Genomic DNA, 21,011 nt, shown 5'->3' with positions numbered 1-21,011 from the left:
AAAAGATGATATATTTTAGAACGATTAGGTACAAAAACACAATGTATGCAAAGGCGGCCTTATTGCTTATAGCGAACACTTCCAGGCAACCTTCTACTTTTACTAAGAATCACTGAAATATTTAGAAGATAGTTAAAAATCTACCGTCAGTTTTAGTCTAATAATATTAAATTACTTTGTTGTTTAAAGGAGCAAAAATCAAAAACTATAGAGATAGGTTAATAAATAAAATTCATGTTTATATTCTAAAATTTGTATTTTCATTTATTTATAAATAGTCAATTAATATAGATTTAACAATAAAATATACGATACTTAGAGAGACTTAACCTGATAGGAGATGAACGTACGGCGGTGTTCACACCACCGAGTCTTTGCGATTCCTGAAACAATTACACAAGCGTTCATTCATTGCACCTTTAGACGATGCAACTGAGGTTAGGGCAGCAGAAAATTTCCTGCTCAAAATCTGAAGCAGCTCGACTGGGGAAGTACATCGACCTTACAGAAGATCACAGCTAAATAGTACTGCATTCAAGCAGTGTTGTGTTCCTGTTGGTGAGTAAGGTGACCAGAGCTGGTGCAATTCCAGAAAACTTGGGGCAATTGTGTCATTATCTTTTACTGTAGTTCTAGAAATCTTATTTAAGGTTACGGTTTCCAAAGTTTAAATTAACAAAAATAATAAAAATTAACCACAATAATGGTCGAATTTTGACCACTGGGCGATTACTAGCTATATTGAATTGACGAGCTATTGGCGTATTAACTATTTAGGTAGTTAGGTAGTTGCTGAGCTAGGGTGATGAGTGTGGGTATGGCGACGAGTGTGGGTGTGGCGACGTGTGGGTGTGGCGACGTGTGGGTGTGGCGACGTGTGGGTGTGGCGACGAGTGTGGGTGTGGCGACGTGTGGGTGTGGCGACGAGTGTGGGTGTGGCGACGAGTGTGGGTGTGGCGACGAGTGTGGGTGTGGCGACGTGTGGGTGTGGCGACGTGTGGGTGTGGCGACGAGTGTGGGTGTGGCGACGTGTGGGTGTGGCGACGAGTGTGGGTGTGGCGACGAGTGTGGGTGTGGCGACGTGTGGGTGTGGCGACGAGTGTGGGTGTGGCGACGTGTGGGTGTGGCGACGTGTGGGTGTGGCGACGAGTGTGGGTGTGGCGACGAGTGTGGGTGTGGCGACGTGTGGGTGTGGCGACGAGTGTGGGTGTGGCGACGTGTGGGTGTGGCGACGTGTGGGTGTGGCAACGTGTGGGTGTGGCAACGTGTGGGTGTGGCGACGTGTGAGTGTGGCGACGTGTGGGTGTGGCGACGAGTGTGGGTGTGGCGACGTGTGGGTGTGGCGACGTGTGGGTGTGGCGACGAGTGTGGGTGTGGCGACGAGTGTGGGTGTGGCGACGAGTGTGGGTGTGGCGACGAGTGTGGGTGTGGCGACGAGTGTGGGTGTGGCGACGAGTGTGGGTGTGGCGACGAGTGTGGGTGTGGCGACGAGTGTGGGTGTGGCGACGTGTGGGTGTGGCGACGTGTGGGTGTGGCGACGAGTGTGGGTGTGGCGACGTGTGGGTGTGGCGACGAGTGTGGGTGTGGCGACGAGTGTGGGTGTGGCGACAAGTGTGGGTGTGGCGACAAGTGTGGGTGTGGCGACGTGTGGGTGTGGCGACGAGTGTGGGTGTGGCGACGTGTGGGTGTGGCGACGAGTGTGGGTGTGGCGACGAGTGTGGGTGTGGCGATGAGTGTGGGTGTGGCGACGAGTGTGGGTGTGGCGACGTGTGGGTGTGGCGACGAGTGGGCGGTTACCAGATGTAGTGGTTGTCGTGGTGCGGCGCGCGCATGACGCCCACGCCGCCGCCCAGCCGCCGGTAGTTCATGGCGCCGCACAGCCGCCACTGGTTCGACTCCGGGTCGAACACCTGCGGGCGCAACATACGTGTACCGTCTACGATATTACTCATACACAATGACTGGATCAATGGAATATTAACAGTGTTTTCTACTTAATTTTTTTTTTTTTTTTTTTTTTTTGATATAGAATTTAAACAAAAAACTCGTTTAATATAGGATTAAGTTTTATAATATTTTTAATTTTAATAAAATTCTTTTCATAACGAGCTTTTAGGTTTTTATCAGTCATTGAACATTGCATCTTAACTATCGATTAGTACCGGATCAGTGACATCATAATATCTAAGTGATGGACTTACTATTGTGCTACTTCAATGGCACTATGATATTATATAGTAGATGATATAGTATTGTAATATCGACAACCGAACTGTCATCATTTTGAACAAATTCGCCACCTAATGATGGCAACCAGTAAAATATAATCGCCTCCGGCCCCCAGTACGGTTTTCTTGTGGTGGGGGTCCGGAAACACATTCAACACACGAGCACAAACGCCCAGACTGCGGCATACATCTGTATCGCTACAGCCTGTAACATCCCACTGCTGGGCATAGGCCTCTTTCCCAATGTAGAAGAAGGATCAGAGTTTAATTCTACCAAGCTGGTCCAATGCGGGTTGGTGGATATATTCCCTAGTATGAGCAACGATCGCTATCAAGTGTACATGATAACAACTGGGACCGACAGCTTAACTCAGTGGGGAGTCCCACAAGAACTAACAACCAGATCGGAAATAAATATTTGTATATAGACAAATATCCACTGGGAGCGGGAATCGAGCCCGCGCCCGCCGGTGTAGCAGAGCGGCCGACAGTGGGCGGGGCAGTGCGAGGCCGCTACCTCGATGGACTTGAGGTAGGCGGTGCCGTCGAAGCCGCCCACGGCGTACAGCTGCCCGTTGACCACGGCCAGCCCCACGCCGCTGCGCCGCGACGTCATCGCCACCACCGGCGACCACGAGTCCGTCGCCGGCTCGTAGCTGCACACCAGCACCAGCACAATCACAATCAACAATCAACAGTTACTTTATTCTAAATTGTAAGGTGTTTATTATTTTTGTAAAAAGTAAAGCTACCACCGATTCGGATTCACCGACCGGTGAAGTTAACAGTAGTGAGTTTTAACTGAGACACACAGTAAGAAATTTCCTGCTCAAAATATGGAGCAGCCCGACTGGGGAAGTACGTCGACCTTACAGAAGATCACAGCCAAATAATACTGTTGTTGTGTTCCTGTTGGTGAGTAAGGTGGCCAGAACTCCTGGGGGGAGTTAAGGGTAGAGTCGGCAACGCGCTTGCAATGCTTCTGGTGTGTCAGGCGTCTATAAGCTACGGTAATCGCTCACCATCGGGTGAGCCGTGCGCTTGTTTGCCGACCTAGTGATATAATAAAGACAATGAGGGCGACGGCACTGGCAGCAGTTGGCAGTGCCGGCGGCAGTACCGCTCGGCGGAGGACAGCTCGGTGCAGTCGTCGCGGCCGCCCACGGCGTAGATCTGGCCGTCGAACACGGCGCAGCCCAGGTGCTTGCGGCGCGTGGACATGGGCGCCACGCTGGCCCACTTGTGGGCCGACCTAGCGCTACGAGAGAGACAGTACCGCTCGGCGGAGGACAGCTCGGTGCAGTCGTCGCGGCCGCCCACGGCGTAGATCTGGCCGTCGAACACGGCGCAGCCCAGGTGCTTGCGGCGCGTGGACATGGGCGCCACGCTGGCCCACTTGTGGGCCGACCTAGCGCTACGAGAGAGACAGTACCGCTCGGCGGAGGACAGCTCGGTGCAGTCGTCGCGGCCGCCCACGGCGTAGATCTGGCCGTCGAACACGGCGCAGCCCAGGTGCTTGCGGCGCGTGGACATGGGCGCCACGCTGGCCCACTTGTGGGCCGACCTAGCGCTACGAGAGAGACAGTACCGCTCGGCGGAGGACAGCTCGGTGCAGTCGTCGCGGCCGCCCACGGCGTAGATCTGGCCGTCGAACACGGCGCAGCCCAGGTGCTTGCGGCGCGTGGACATGGGCGCCACGCTGGCCCACTTGTGGGCCGACCTAGCGCTACGAGAGAGACAGTACCGCTCGGCGGAGGACAGCTCGGTGCAGTCGTCGCGGCCGCCCACGGCGTAGATCTGGCCGTCGAACACGGCGCAGCCCAGGTGCTTGCGGCGCGTGGACATGGGCGCCACGCTGGCCCACTTGTGGGCCGACCTAGCGCTACGAGAGAGACAGTACCGCTCGGCGGAGGACAGCTCGGTGCAGTCGTCGCGGCCGCCCACGGCGTAGATCTGGCCGTCGAACACGGCGCAGCCCAGGTGCTTGCGGCGCGTGGACATGGGCGCCACGCTGGCCCACTTGTGGGCCGACCTAGCGCTACGAGAGAGACAGTACCGCTCGGCGGAGGACAGCTCGGTGCAGTCGTCGCGGCCGCCCACGGCGTAGATCTGGCCGTCGAACACGGCGCAGCCCAGGTGCTTGCGGCGCGTGGACATGGGCGCCACGCTGGCCCACTTGTGGGCCGACCTAGCGCTACGAGAGAGACAGTACCGCTCGGCGGAGGACAGCTCGGTGCAGTCGTCGCGGCCGCCCACGGCGTAGATCTGGCCGTCGAACACGGCGCAGCCCAGGTGCTTGCGGCGCGTGGACATGGGCGCCACGCTGGCCCACTTGTGGGCCGACCTAGCGCTACGAGAGAGACAGTACCGCTCGGCGGAGGACAGCTCGGTGCAGTCGTCGCGGCCGCCCACGGCGTAGATCTGGCCGTCGAACACGGCGCAGCCCAGGTGCTTGCGGCGCGTGGACATGGGCGCCACGCTGGCCCACTTGTGGGCCGACCTAGCGCTACGAGAGAGACAGTACCGCTCGGCGGAGGACAGCTCGGTGCAGTCGTCGCGGCCGCCCACGGCGTAGATCTGGCCGTCGAACACGGCGCAGCCCAGGTGCTTGCGGCGCGTGGACATGGGCGCCACGCTGGCCCACTTGTGGGCCGACCTAGCGCTACGAGAGAGACAGTACCGCTCGGCGGAGGACAGCTCGGTGCAGTCGTCGCGGCCGCCCACGGCGTAGATCTGGCCGTCGAACACGGCGCAGCCCAGGTGCTTGCGGCGCGTGGACATGGGCGCCACGCTGGCCCACTTGTGGGCCGACCTAGCGCTACGAGAGAGACAGTACCGCTCGGCGGAGGACAGCTCGGTGCAGTCGTCGCGGCCGCCCACGGCGTAGATCTGGCCGTCGAACACGGCGCAGCCCAGGTGCTTGCGGCGCGTGGACATGGGCGCCACGCTGGCCCACTTGTGGGCCGACCTAGCGCTACGAGAGAGACAGTACCGCTCGGCGGAGGACAGCTCGGTGCAGTCGTCGCGGCCGCCCACGGCGTAGATCTGGCCGTCGAACACGGCGCAGCCCAGGTGCTTGCGGCGCGTGGACATGGGCGCCACGCTGGCCCACTTGTGGGCCGACCTAGCGCTACGAGAGAGACAGTACCGCTCGGCGGAGGACAGCTCGGTGCAGTCGTCGCGGCCGCCCACGGCGTAGATCTGGCCGTCGAACACGGCGCAGCCCAGGTGCTTGCGGCGCGTGGACATGGGCGCCACGCTGGCCCACTTGTGGGCCGACCTAGCGCTACGAGAGAGACAGTACCGCTCGGCGGAGGACAGCTCGGTGCAGTCGTCGCGGCCGCCCACGGCGTAGATCTGGCCGTCGAACACGGCGCAGCCCAGGTGCTTGCGGCGCGTGGACATGGGCGCCACGCTGGCCCACTTGTGGGCCGACCTAGCGCTACGAGAGAGACAGTACCGCTCGGCGGAGGACAGCTCGGTGCAGTCGTCGCGGCCGCCCACGGCGTAGATCTGGCCGTCGAACACGGCGCAGCCCAGGTGCTTGCGGCGCGTGGACATGGGCGCCACGCTGGCCCACTTGTGGGCCGACCTAGCGCTACGAGAGAGACAGTACCGCTCGGCGGAGGACAGCTCGGTGCAGTCGTCGCGGCCGCCCACGGCGTAGATCTGGCCGTCGAACACGGCGCAGCCCAGGTGCTTGCGGCGCGTGGACATGGGCGCCACGCTGGCCCACTTGTGGGCCGACCTAGCGCTACGAGAGAGACAGTACCGCTCGGCGGAGGACAGCTCGGTGCAGTCGTCGCGGCCGCCCACGGCGTAGATCTGGCCGTCGAACACGGCGCAGCCCAGGTGCTTGCGGCGCGTGGACATGGGCGCCACGCTGGCCCACTTGTGGGCCGACCTAGCGCTACGAGAGAGACAGTACCGCTCGGCGGAGGACAGCTCGGTGCAGTCGTCGCGGCCGCCCACGGCGTAGATCTGGCCGTCGAACACGGCGCAGCCCAGGTGCTTGCGGCGCGTGGACATGGGCGCCACGCTGGCCCACTTGTGGGCCGACCTAGCGCTACGAGAGAGACAGTACCGCTCGGCGGAGGACAGCTCGGTGCAGTCGTCGCGGCCGCCCACGGCGTAGATCTGGCCGTCGAACACGGCGCAGCCCAGGTGCTTGCGGCGCGTGGACATGGGCGCCACGCTGGCCCACTTGTGGGCCGACCTAGCGCTACGAGAGAGACAGTACCGCTCGGCGGAGGACAGCTCGGTGCAGTCGTCGCGGCCGCCCACGGCGTAGATCTGGCCGTCGAACACGGCGCAGCCCAGGTGCTTGCGGCGCGTGGACATGGGCGCCACGCTGGCCCACTTGTGGGCCGACCTAGCGCTACGAGAGAGACAGTACCGCTCGGCGGAGGACAGCTCGGTGCAGTCGTCGCGGCCGCCCACGGCGTAGATCTGGCCGTCGAACACGGCGCAGCCCAGGTGCTTGCGGCGCGTGGACATGGGCGCCACGCTGGCCCACTTGTGGGCCGACCTAGCGCTACGAGAGAGACAGTACCGCTCGGCGGAGGACAGCTCGGTGCAGTCGTCGCGGCCGCCCACGGCGTAGATCTGGCCGTCGAACACGGCGCAGCCCAGGTGCTTGCGGCGCGTGGACATGGGCGCCACGCTGGCCCACTTGTGGGCCGACCTAGCGCTACGAGAGAGACAGTACCGCTCGGCGGAGGACAGCTCGGTGCAGTCGTCGCGGCCGCCCACGGCGTAGATCTGGCCGTCGAACACGGCGCAGCCCAGGTGCTTGCGGCGCGTGGACATGGGCGCCACGCTGGCCCACTTGTGGGCCGACCTAGCGCTACGAGAGAGACAGTACCGCTCGGCGGAGGACAGCTCGGTGCAGTCGTCGCGGCCGCCCACGGCGTAGATCTGGCCGTCGAACACGGCGCAGCCCAGGTGCTTGCGGCGCGTGGACATGGGCGCCACGCTGGCCCACTTGTGGGCCGACCTAGCGCTACGAGAGAGACAGTACCGCTCGGCGGAGGACAGCTCGGTGCAGTCGTCGCGGCCGCCCACGGCGTAGATCTGGCCGTCGAACACGGCGCAGCCCAGGTGCTTGCGGCGCGTGGACATGGGCGCCACGCTGGCCCACTTGTGGGCCGACCTAGCGCTACGAGAGAGACAGTACCGCTCGGCGGAGGACAGCTCGGTGCAGTCGTCGCGGCCGCCCACGGCGTAGATCTGGCCGTCGAACACGGCGCAGCCCAGGTGCTTGCGGCGCGTGGACATGGGCGCCACGCTGGCCCACTTGTGGGCCGACCTAGCGCTACGAGAGAGACAGTACCGCTCGGCGGAGGACAGCTCGGTGCAGTCGTCGCGGCCGCCCACGGCGTAGATCTGGCCGTCGAACACGGCGCAGCCCAGGTGCTTGCGGCGCGTGGACATGGGCGCCACGCTGGCCCACTTGTGGGCCGACCTAGCGCTACGAGAGAGACAGTACCGCTCGGCGGAGGACAGCTCGGTGCAGTCGTCGCGGCCGCCCACGGCGTAGATCTGGCCGTCGAACACGGCGCAGCCCAGGTGCTTGCGGCGCGTGGACATGGGCGCCACGCTGGCCCACTTGTGGGCCGACCTAGCGCTACGAGAGAGACAGTACCGCTCGGCGGAGGACAGCTCGGTGCAGTCGTCGCGGCCGCCCACGGCGTAGATCTGGCCGTCGAACACGGCGCAGCCCAGGTGCTTGCGGCGCGTGGACATGGGCGCCACGCTGGCCCACTTGTGGGCCGACCTAGCGCTACGAGAGAGACAGTACCGCTCGGCGGAGGACAGCTCGGTGCAGTCGTCGCGGCCGCCCACGGCGTAGATCTGGCCGTCGAACACGGCGCAGCCCAGGTGCTTGCGGCGCGTGGACATGGGCGCCACGCTGGCCCACTTGTGGGCCGACCTAGCGCTACGAGAGAGACAGTACCGCTCGGCGGAGGACAGCTCGGTGCAGTCGTCGCGGCCGCCCACGGCGTAGATCTGGCCGTCGAACACGGCGCAGCCCAGGTGCTTGCGGCGCGTGGACATGGGCGCCACGCTGGCCCACTTGTGGGCCGACCTAGCGCTACGAGAGAGACAGTACCGCTCGGCGGAGGACAGCTCGGTGCAGTCGTCGCGGCCGCCCACGGCGTAGATCTGGCCGTCGAACACGGCGCAGCCCAGGTGCTTGCGGCGCGTGGACATGGGCGCCACGCTGGCCCACTTGTTGGCGCGCGGCTCGTAGCGCTCCACCTGCGCATATGCGCGTATGAAGGGCAAAGTTCTAGGTGACCGTCTAAAGCTAAAGCTTCTATTCGCGTTAAGAAAATAGCGAGTCATCGCTGTCACAGCGTCTCCACCAATCAAATCATTTTACAGGTATCCGTTAATGTTTTAATAAATAAAATTAAAAATTACACATCATACATAAGTGTAGCCTTTACACATATCATGACGAGCAACCGAACTCGTTTGTAACAATAATTTAAATTCAATTTTTTTTTATTGCAAATAGATCCTCAGTTTAATCACAAATATAGGCTATAATAATTCCAGCCATGACGGTGTCACGTACGGTGTTGAGCGGCGACTGTCCGTCGGAGCCGCCCACGGCGTACAGGTGCCCGCCCAGCACTGCCACCGCCACGCCCAGCCGCCGCGTCGTCATCGCTGCAACCTGTGGGACAAGGTGTACATGTTACGTATTCATTTAGTAGCACTTTCGAACAAAATAATTGCGTTTGCTCGCAATCTACAAATTAATACACTATTAAAGATAATTCAATAAGTACTTGTCAGATTGTAGTGACTTGTGTAGTGCTTTCTGCTACGAGGGTTCGTTTCCCATATATATATCATTCAAACGTAAACGCGGTGCCACCACACGACAACCACCCGTTTTAGCTTAAGGAAAAATCAACATGATTGGTACGCCCACTAAAAATACATACAGTCGAATTGAGAACCTCCTCCTTTTTGAAGTCGGCTAAAAAGTAAAAGTAAAGTAGTTTATGGCATTATAGTCACAAATATAAGCAAAAAAAATTCCATTATGGTCAAATAAAATTCTAATAACAAAGTAACGACACTAAAAATACACATAGAAAACCAATTTTATAACTCTACTATAGAATGGTCCTCCGAGTCGAATGCCATAGTAACTCATAAGAGAAAAAATGCAAAATTCCTTACTTTTAAATACTATTTCAAACATGAAGCAATTATACACTGAAACTATATCATAAGTCTCAAAAACTAAATTCATAACTTTTAATTGGTCCTTCAAGCCGGATGTATGTTTTTTTTTTTTTTTTTTTTTTTTTTTTAACAAGTCATACATCCACGGGCTTATGAACCCATGTCCTTTTTTACTCTAAATACATGCAAATTTTTATTTTTATTTTTTTCTATTTCAAGGTAGGCGTTACTACCGGATGTATGTTATATATACATACTCTAGTATACATTTTTTTAATCTAGAATTTTTCGTCGTTCAAGTATGTATAATGAAACAAAAACGAGCGTACCTTGGTCCAGCGGTTCTCCTTGGGGTCGTAGCGCTCCACGTGGTTGAGGCACTGCACGCCGTCCTGGCCGCCCACGGCGTACAGCGCGCCGTCCAGCACGGCCACGCCCACCGACGTGCGGCACGACGACGTGGGCGCCACCGCGCCGCACCACTGGTTGGTCTGCGGGTCGTACCGCTCGATGCTGTTGAGGTAGCTCTGGCCGTCGTGGCCGCCCACCGCGTACAGCAGGTCGTGCAGCACGGCCACGCCCACGCCGCAGCGTCGCTTGGACATGGGCGCGACCATCTTCCACTCGGCCGTCGCTGGGTCGAAGCGTTCGACGGACGCGATCGCGTCGCCCGAACACCAGCCGCCCACGGCGAATAGCACCTCGCCTGAAAGGGCAAACCATTTTTGTGTTCATTTTACCATATATCAGTATAAAGTGATTGAACAAGCATATCTTTTATCTCCGAAATCAATGGAATAAGTACTTTTTTTTAAATTACTGTCAAATCGATGGTATTAACGAGTAATTTAATGAGGCTGACATGCATCTTCATGCTAGTCTATGACTCTTAATATGTGCGTAGGGGTGTATGGCCTACCAAAAACAAACATGTACTAAAACCGTCTATCTCTCTCTCTCTAACACGCAGTCTCACGAGTTTATTTATTTATTTCATAGGTCCATCCTCAGAATACATATAACACATTATATCGAATCACCATTAAGAGGCTCCCCCTTCTCAATGACCTTGAGCATTTAGACTTTGCCACACCCCACCCACCCGCACTTCACCTGATCAGTATTACGTAAAGGTTATTAAACTCGGCCATCTACCGGCTCTAGCTTGTACTACTTAGGACATGCGATTGATCCGTTTCCTAGACCAAGAGCTTGCGTACAAGTTGTGATCATCCATAATTATTATTTAATTTTCTTCTTGTCGTGTCGATCATTTAGGCTATAAAATTATATTAATTACTAGTTGTTACTTGTTGTTCAGTTCGCAGTTATAAAATAAATAAATTTCTAAAATAAAAGTAGCCTAAGTTACTCCTTACTATATCAGCTATCTGCCAGTGAAAGTTCCGTCAGAATCGGTCTAGCCGTTGCAGAGAATAGGCGGAACAAACAGACATACAGACAGACAAAAATTATCAAAATGCTATTTTTGTGTATGTATCGTGCATACATCCATATGAATTTAGTAAAAAGCGGTTATTTTAATATTAAAAACAGCCGCTCCAATTTTATTTGTATAGATATACTAAATTTATATTTTATTATATTATCGGCTCGGTGAAGATCGACTTTAGGTTCGGATCTTAGACCACAAGCTAAGCAGCTTTACATTTACACAGCTCAAAATTAATAATTTAAATTATTTTTTTATTTGAAGTAAATACAATTGCAAAATTCAACAGTAAGTCTGTCTACCTGTTACATTTTGATGCCTATCTTGGATTAAAAAAAGTAAATAGATTTGCGCGTAAGCAAGAGCAGCGTGCGATGACGAGCGACACAAGTTCCCCGTACAAAGGCCTCTGGCCGTCTGCCGCGGGCCGCCTGTCGCCCGGCAAATAACCAAAAATTATATTTTTATGATTTTCTAATAAAATACTGCACTTAATAAAAAACCCTTCTGTAGAAATATTAAGTACAGGATTCTTAATTAATAAAAAAAATATCCACTATTGTAAGTAGTAAAATTAGAAAGCCTATACGATTTTTGTACGCAAAAGGAGGTCCAGGTAAACAATTATTTCTCTTTATTTAGAGAATTTTATACAAATATCTTACAGTCACATTAATAAACTGAATCCGAGTTACAACATATATTTATTTGATATTTTTAACGTAACTTTAACGTATACTTTATAGCACATGAAAACGGCCGAATTTGTCAGGGATCCCCTTAAATTACTATTTAACATGTATCCCGTTCCGGAGTACACAACATTCTGCAACAATATGTTAACGTCACTGAAGTCAGTATATCTAAGCAGAGCTGACAACACTACGCCTCAGCCATGACAGCCTCGTCCCGACCGTCCCGAGTGACCGGTCACGACAACCACTCGTGGACAGTCGCCGGGCCGCCCCAGGAGCGCCGCACTGACCGGGGTGAGATGGCGAATGCTAACGCGACCCCATCTCGCCCCACCCAGGCGGACGACTGCACACACGTGGTGGTTTTTAGTCAGTGGGAGTCTGACATAACCCTCTGGCGCCCCCGCGCTGGAGGGTATCCATGATGGATTTTCCCCACGTAAAAAAAAAAAAAAAAAAAAAAGGAGCGCCGCACTGACCTCGCCTGGTGGGCTTGCGCGGGCGCGTGCGCGGGCCCTGCATGAGCGGCCGCTCCTGCGGCAGCAGCAGGTAGTTCTTGGCCTCGTCCAGCAGGTCGCGGCAGGCGTCGTCGGAGCGGATCAGCAGCTCGGACGACACCGTGCCCACCAGGAACTTGGGGCTCAGCAGCGGCAGGCGCACGTGCTGCAGCACCTGGGAGGGGGGGGGGGGTTATTTTGTCAGACAACACACGAATACTTTCTTACACGAGTAGTATTGATTATGTATTTCAAAGCAAAATAATATAATAATACTGTTTTCAAGCAGTATTGTGTTCCTGTTGGTGAGTAAGGTGACCAGAGCTCCTGGGGGGATTGGGGATTGGGTCGGCAACGCGCTTGCGATGCTTCTGGTGTTGCAGGCGTCTATAAGCTACGGTAATCGCTTACCATCAGTTGAGCCGTACGCTTGTTTGCCGACCTAGTGACATAAAAAAAAAAAAGTAAAAAGCAAACTTTAAATAGATTTCATTTCGATTGACCTCGACACCACATATGATGAAGTATTCCAAGCCGATTTCGGCTACAGCGAATGCTACTTTATTGTCGAACATACAGACAAAGACACCGTGTATATATGTAATCATATTCTGTGTTAATATCTATAACGACACACAATTATAAATAACCAATATATGACCAAAACATTTAAATCATCATGTCGTAAAGAAATTACTTAAAATTAGAATACAATAATATTGGTTATAAAACACATCATTTTTAGATTATGTATTCAACATAAGATTCCGGTTCGAGATTTTAAAAATACATTAGATATAAAAAAATACTTTTTATTTAATAATAACTTATTATAATACTGATTGAAATAATATTATACAGATTCATAGAGCTGAAATAAAATACCTGTGCTAAGTGCTGCCGCCTCTCTGCAACATTGTACTTGACCCAGGACATGACCGCCTGGAAGGTTTGCTCCTCGGAGCGAACGTTCAGCTCGTCCGAGGATACGATATCTATCAGCTGAGCTGCTGGCAGCAACAGGAACTCCTCACTCTCCATCACCTGGATAGGATAATTAATTTAGACAATTGTGTGATTGAGCTTGTAACACCCCACTGCTTAGTAAAGATCTCTTTCTCCAGGAAGCAGATGGGAGATTACGATCCAGTACGCTGCTCCACTGCAGGTCGACGAATAAATTGTTAAGAAGATATATGGTCATTAGGGGGTAATCTTTGAGAAACACCTCCGGACCATAAGTCTATACAATTTATAAGATTGAGGAGACAGAATTGATGCTTAAAAAATTTTTAGTTCACGTCTGATTGAACTTTTCTTGTCAAAAATGGAAAAACATCTGACATACGTATTTATGCTACAGTGTGCTTCACTAAAACACCTGATCTATCAGATGTCTACATCGAAAACCAAAACAGAGCTAAAAACTTACTATCTTGTGCTTGAACTACTGCTTGGATGCTTTTTTTATATATGGCTATATTAATTACGCTATACTATGTAATATACGTGTTTCGATTTAATTCACTTCGTTTGTATATAGGATACATTTTTTAGGATCTCGAAACCCCACGTAAATTTTATATCCAATCGGGATATTGAGTCGTGTCTTTATACCTCTGGAAAGTTCTGCTGCGTGAACTTATCAGCGATGCGGAGGAGTTCTCGACAGGAGTGAGTGTCTGCGAAGGCGCGGATGCCGAGGCAGTTGGAACAGTCTAATTGCCGCTTGAGGAACTCGCAGCATACATCCTGGATCTCTTGCAGCTGTAGTAGGCATGCAGCCGGCAAAAGGGCCTGCACAAATAAGGATGTGTCAAAAGCAAAAATTACTATATTCAAGTAGGCTTCATGATCACTTTTGAATCGTCATTTTACAAATGAAGTTATATTTGTTTTAATATATTAATGTTGCCAAAATGACGATTCGGAATATAGATTCCGTAGAGAAAAATCGGCAAGATATTCCGCAGATGGAGCATTTTGAAGACTATCAGCTACTTTCCAAAATGATTTAAAACTTTTTCAGCATAAAATTGAAATATTAATTATTGCGTTAAAATTCATTTCCAAGTCGTACTACAATAGTGCACATGTATAGAATTCCCCCTTACCTGAACATTGCTCTCAAGTTTGACATAGCCCTCTCACCTGAACATTGCTCTCAAGTTTGACATAGCCCTTACCTGAACATTGCTCTCCTCGACGACGATATGAGCGGTGTAGCAGAACTCGACGAGCTGCTCCATGGCGTGCTCGTCGACATCACGTATCGTGACCTCAGTGGCGCGCGACTCCGCCAGCTCGCCCGTGAACATCGCTCGGAAGTACGGGCTGCACGCCGACAGGATCACCCTAGACCACCATTACCCTTGCACATTATGTTCAGCAAATAATAATAAATGCCTCACACTAATCGGCCCCAAATAGGATTTACTCTTGTGCCCTGAACACACAGTAATACAAAAACAAAAACGCTCAGACCACGACAAATAATTGTAGGGCCAATACAAATGCATAAGCCAGCGCTGAGAACGGTGCGCTAAAGCATCGCTTAACATACACACACGGCCATTCTTTCCTAAGATAAGCAAATTAATGGATGTGTTATAGGTAACAGCCAACTAATATAGCTACATATTTTTGTAATAAATATAAATAAATACATATATGACACTCAGACTCGGGGGAATAGCACCTACAACTCATGCAGCACAAAGCAGGGCCACTGCAATCTGTGTCATCGGGCTAGTCAAAACTTGTTTTGGGTAGTTTTTGCTCCTAAAGTAATTTGACCCTCGGGAATATGTTCGTGAAATCAAACAGCCTTGTCAGCCAACGTTGCGCGGCCTTTTTGTATTTAATTCATTTTTGTTAAGCAAGTGTCCGGTGCATTCATATTTTATAAAAAAAATTAAAATTATTTATATTTAATATTTCGGACTCGAAAGAATTAAAACACAAAGCGAGTGTTAATCAAGTTTTATTGATCGTCATGACCTTCAGATCAAACATCGAATATTTATTTACCAGTTACTATTAATCACTTCGATAATTGTAGTTCTACCAATTTCACAGAATTTCTTTAAATATCTGTACGTTTGCGCTTGCAGATTTTATCACAACCCCGGAGGGCACGAAAAGCTGTTAGTCCCAGTTGTTACTATACACCTGATAGCGATCATTATTCGTGGTGAGAAAATTATTTGCCAATCCGCAAGAAGAGCAGCGTAAAATTAGTTCCTTTAGTGGATTTTAACTGAAGTAGGGTACAGGCGTACAGCAGGAAATTTCCTGCTCAAAATATGGAGCAGCCCGACTAAGGTAGTACTTCGACCTTACAGAAGGTCACAGCTAAATAATACTGTTTTCAAGCAGTGTTGTGTTCCTGTTGGTTAGTAAGGTGACCAGAGCTCCTGGGGGGAAATTGGGATAGGGTCGGCAACACGCTTGCGAAGCTTCTGATGTTGCAGACTTCTATAAGCTACGGTAATCGCTTACCATCAGGTGAGCTTGTTACGCTTGTTTGCCGATCTAGTTTTATATAAAAAAAGCTTCTCTTATATGGACCAGGAGGTCTTCGCCTAGCAATGGGAGATTACGTACTAAATCTATATCAACATAAACATATACGTTGAAAGAACCTAAAAATACCCATTTTGTATTCGGCAAAGTAATTCTCAAGTCCGAAACATACATAAATCCATCCAAGATTCATCCATTCGCCAACTTTCACTATTACTAAAAAATAGCAAGTATTTAATTTTGCGAAGCCATTACAATGTGCAAAGTCAACTTTGCCCTGAACTAGAATTCTTGGCATAGTTCTCGTATCGATAAGATTATTTATTAGCTAACTGTTTAATATCAGCTGACTGTGATCAATTACTGACTGTAACAATAGTATAATGCAGGTAACACATACATTTGAACGCTATGACACATACCTATGACGCGAAGAGGTCAATCTTTATGCAATTTAGGTTTTCAAGGCAAATATTACACTTACATTAATTTATAAACATATAAATGGCTAGCTTTTAGTCGCAAATTATCCGATCAAATGGAATTATTTACACAGTGACATACTTCTCGAGTTGCAGGCGACGGTAATCGCTTACCATCAGGTGAGCCGACAACCGAACCAACGTATTGTTTGTCGACATAGCCGCATTAAAAAAATGTTACGGTGTTACGGGCGTCGAAGCCCTTTTAAAATATTTTGTGTACAAATGGTTACATGAGATAATTCATCTTCTAGGGTTGACTTTTGACCTCTTTACTACACTATCGTAGTTGCAACGTGACCACATTATAGTTTTAAATATTAAAAAAACAATTAGGATAAGAATTTCTCCATTTTCCTAAATTTGATGGACTTATCTGTGACCCTTAATGCCAGTATTCAGATGTCCATGATTTTTCAATAGCGAAGGCTTTTTACTTTACTATTTTGGAGGAAGCGCCCAATTTATTCAATTAATGTTACGTATTTTTTTTTTATCGCTGGCACGTGAAGGTCAGCGCTCGTAACAATATTATCATAATTGGTGCTAAGAGATTGGTAGCTTTAATTGTTACTTTTGTAATAATTTCTCAAAAATGTCTACCGGTTTTTAATAGCACGTTGACCTACATTTGTTTTTTTTTTCACTCTTTTTGTTATACAATGCCAATGATTGTATGGTAGATGTTCGAGAAAGGAAACTAGTAATGTTTCTTGATCATTAGTGTATCATTAATAATTATATATCTACATAGGTATAAATAATAAATACACCATGACTCAGGCGGGAATCGAACAACTCTTGAAGCAGAAAGCAGGACCGCCACAAACCGCACCAGCGGGCTAGTCAAAATGTTATAATCGAGTGATCGAACCTGTGTGCGAATAGCTTCCTGTTGGCGACGTTGAGTACGACATCGCAGAGCTCGCGATGCCGGCGGAGCGCCGATAGCTCCCCGAGTATGGCGCGCGGATGCTTCTCCGACGTGTGCGACAGCCGCGCTCCGCCCCCGCCGGGGGACCCGCCCTCCCCCATCCTGGCACATTACAACCATCTTGAACACTCAACAGGAATCCTAGTGGAATCCTCTATCTATACAATTACATAATATGTCATGTATATTGAAAATGGAAAATGTATTGATATATTGAAACCGCAACTTAGTGTGCATCAGCTAACTATTGTGACCAAAACCATAGTCAAAAATATGGAATTGGAATCTCAATACCCATCTTAAAATTATTTGAATCACGATATTTTTGTCTAGTGCTAGAATGTACTAGAAATTTATAACACCCAAACCATGTAAGGGGGCGTCCCTAAATTACGTGAGGTGTTTTTTTTACATTCCTGTCCCTCCCTCACCCCCTGGTGAGAAGTCGTGAGATTTGATTCAGCCCCCTCCCCCAATCCCCCAATCTCACGTGAGATTTTTCAGAATGTGAATATCTTACGTAAACGCGTTGTAAAAAGAAAAAAAATTTGCTTTGTGCCGTTATTTACGACTAGTTAAGACTAGTAATCAGACACAATCAACAAATCAAACAGTCAGTAGATGTATAACGTCGATGTATGAATGAAATTATTTTCTTTCGAACGAATTAGAGAATGATATTAATCGTATTACGATTACGCTTAAGATTAAATATTAAGCATGTACGATCTGGATTAAATGGACCAAAATAGTATAATTTTTTTGTAGAAAATAATTGCGTGTTATTTGCCGAGGCCCTCTCTCCAACGTAAGATTAGATGAGATTTGACTCGACCCCCTCCCCCCTTAAACATCTCACGTATTTTATGAACGCCGCCTAAGTAAATAAGTAGAAATAATAATGTAGTTTTAAAAACTATTTCCCCACCGATGTTACATATTTCATTACATCAAAATTGCGTTCTTAGTATCAAGTTTATAAAAAAAAAGATAAAAATACCACTTTTTTGAAATTGCAATATCCCAGACACTAAAAAAGTAATAAGCTAATACTACGAGAATTATCATTATACATTACCTAAGCTAATGTTTTTACATGTTATTTTTTTTATAATAATAAAAACTAATACAATGTTGTATTTTCCACTGAAATTATCAGATCATTATTATTATTATTATTGTAGGTTTTTTTTAGTCGTATTTTCAAAAAAAAATCATAGATAATTAGAATAGATGGGTATACATATATTTAAAAAAATACAAAACCAATTAAAAAATTCGCACAGGTAGAAATTATTAATTAAGTCTACTAAATTTTAAAAATCAAAATAGTTTTATTCTTTTTATAACGTTTATATAATTATGTATTTAATACGTGAAGCAAAAACTTTGTACCCCTCGAAAGAGTATGAAATTTCGCAAACTTACCCCTACTTATATTATAAATGTGAACGTAAGTTTGTTTGTTACGTTTTCACGCGAAAACTACTTAACCGATCATCATGAAACTTTGTACCCATATTTTTGGAGGTATTAGAAGTAGGATACTTTTTATTTAAAAAAATTCGATGCGAGCGCAGCAGCGGGTAAAAGCTAGTAGTTTATATAGAGAAGGAGTGCGTAATGCCAATATTTTTTTTTTTAAATTATGCATAAAAATACATTAAATCGGTAAAAAAACATTACACACACTACCATATATTTGACACACGCATATATACTTTTTCGTTATTATTATAGAAGCTTAGTCTTTGACAACAGAACCATAATAATGTTAAAACTTATAATTTAAATTAATTATAGTCGAATTTCGACCCCTGATCGACCACCAGTAAATATAAAATAATAAAGACAACATTCAAAGTATAAGCTATATTTAAAACAACTTTTGCTTCATATTGTATGAAATAAACTGGTTGCATTCATTTTATTACAACAAAATTTAATTTTAGCAGTAATACCATAATGAGATAATAAGAAAAAGTGGTACATGAAAACAAAACTATATAAAAACTTGATCAACAAGTCATATCTCTGTAACAGAATAAATAAAACAGATAGTGATAAGGATTAAGTATTTAAACATTGTTTTAAAACTAACCATACATAGCGCAGAATAGTATTAGAGTTTTTAAGCATAAACAAAAAAATATATATATATATACATAGACGACGCCACGGTCGCTTAGACCGAATATAAAATCGTCATATCAAAAATTTCGATCTAGCGAGTACATCGTTCCATAGCTTAATTGGCTAGAGCACCGACACGGTCAGTCGGAGATGCAGGTTCGATCCCGCTGGAACGGTTGATTTTTGATATGATATAAATAAATAAATAAAAAATTATAATAAAATAATTTACTACTAAAAGAAAATGTAAATTAATATAGATACTTCTTTTTGTGGGTAAAATAATTTAAAAACAAAATTTAATCTGTATTAATAATTTTGATAGGTTATTAAAACAAAGACAGCATTTAAATCATGCGAGTTTTTTTTTTTTGTCACTAAAATTTTAAACATGTAAAATAGGATATTTACTGTATGTCATTACTCATTCTGAGTTTCCGATATTATGACACTGTTGCCAGTGCCTTGAATGTGGGTACACTCAGTGTACTGTACATGATAACGTAATATATTTCATGTTGTCTTTGTATAGTATGTATAGCTTTATAAAGGTACGAGAAAACATTATACACAATATTTTTTCTACTCTTTAATTTAACATAAATAAAACATAAAGACAACTCATTAAAAACCTTACAATGTAAAAGTTTTTTTATTGTATGCACATTGTATTAAGTCTTTATAAATAAATACTAATAATGAAAATATGACTACTGTACATATTTTAATGTGATTATTAGAAAAATATAGAATAATAAATTCATAGATAGAACTTTCTGATTTCTTATCTGAATAAATACATTTATCGCAAGCAATTAGCCCATAATTAAATATCATATTTACATCTTAACTAGCATTAGTACGGTAGAAAACTTTATCGTCAACAGTCGGGTTGGTCTAGGAGACCTGAACTGAAAAATATTATTTCAATAGTGAAAATATTTTTTTTAATATTATAATATATAATTAAAGTGATTATGATAGAAAAAAAGTTAAGTAAAAAACATATATACTAAATGACTAATTACCTTTTTTTAATGACAATTCTAGGAAATTATAACAAAATAGACCCCTCTGTCTTATAGAATTAAAATTGAAACAAAAAATAAACCTTTCTACAACATGTTACCTAATATGAAAGTTATGAAAGATCTGATATCTATAGTATGACAAAAAAATACACCATATTGAATTCATTCCTTATTATCACCCTGACTATCTGTGCAGTCTTTGCTGCATAATATTGTGTGCTTGCTACATCCGTTTTTTATAGCCCCTAGATATATTTAATTTGCAACATTTTCCTCTACGTGAAGTGAGAAATAACAAATAAGATTACAAATATACAGTCATGAAACCTTACTATGTAGTACAAATAGTTGACGGATAACATACAATGACACCTAATCACACCGCTGTGGCTACATGCAACAGTATAAACTCTAATATATAAACATAAAAAGTGTACCTCTTGTGTCCGCGTGCGTTTCCCAGCTGCAAACGCAGCGGGGGCGAAGCCCAGCCCCACACGGAGTCAATCTACAACCATCACATTCAGCATCATTAACAAATAACTTTCACATTTATCTATTACTTGTTTTTCGAATTTTCACTAAAACTGAATCGTACACAAACTTACTAGAACGGTCGAAATGACACTAAGGAACACAAGAACGATAGTCTGCTTTTTATTAATATATACAATAACACTTTTGTTAGCATACGATAATATATGCGAATGTCAATGCTCCCTGCCCCGACTTACAGACTTACCTTTGAGGTTTTTTGTACACCGCACCACAAAAATTACCCTCGGTGGAGCGCAAACCTACAAGTAGGTGCCCTGAGGTCTAAACTT

General features: G+C 47.4%; 1 protein-coding gene across 1 annotated transcript; it reads right to left on the bottom strand.

Annotated features, from left to right (window-relative positions):
- Positions 1–237: 237 nt before the first annotated feature.
- Positions 238–17,159, bottom strand: LOC123669271 (kelch-like protein diablo). Its single transcript, XM_045602883.1, has 11 exons — positions 16,961–17,159; positions 14,266–14,434; positions 13,697–13,876; positions 12,965–13,123; positions 12,062–12,254; positions 9,764–10,140; positions 8,812–8,913; positions 8,341–8,489; positions 2,746–2,884; positions 1,798–1,910; positions 238–383 (listed from the first exon to the last, which is right to left on the bottom strand). Exons 1-11 carry the CDS (start codon positions 17,119–17,121, stop codon positions 359–361), a joined length of 1,767 nt encoding a protein of 588 aa, XP_045458839.1. The 5' UTR covers positions 17,122–17,159; the 3' UTR covers positions 238–358.
- Positions 17,160–21,011: the final 3,852 nt, after the last annotated feature.

The sequence above is a fragment of the Melitaea cinxia genome, chromosome 3 (genome assembly GCF_905220565.1).
Source record: "Melitaea cinxia chromosome 3, ilMelCinx1.1, whole genome shotgun sequence".
In the NCBI taxonomy this organism is placed as follows: domain Eukaryota; kingdom Metazoa; phylum Arthropoda; class Insecta; order Lepidoptera; family Nymphalidae; genus Melitaea; species Melitaea cinxia.
This window is presented reverse-complemented; position numbering and strand designations above follow the sequence as displayed.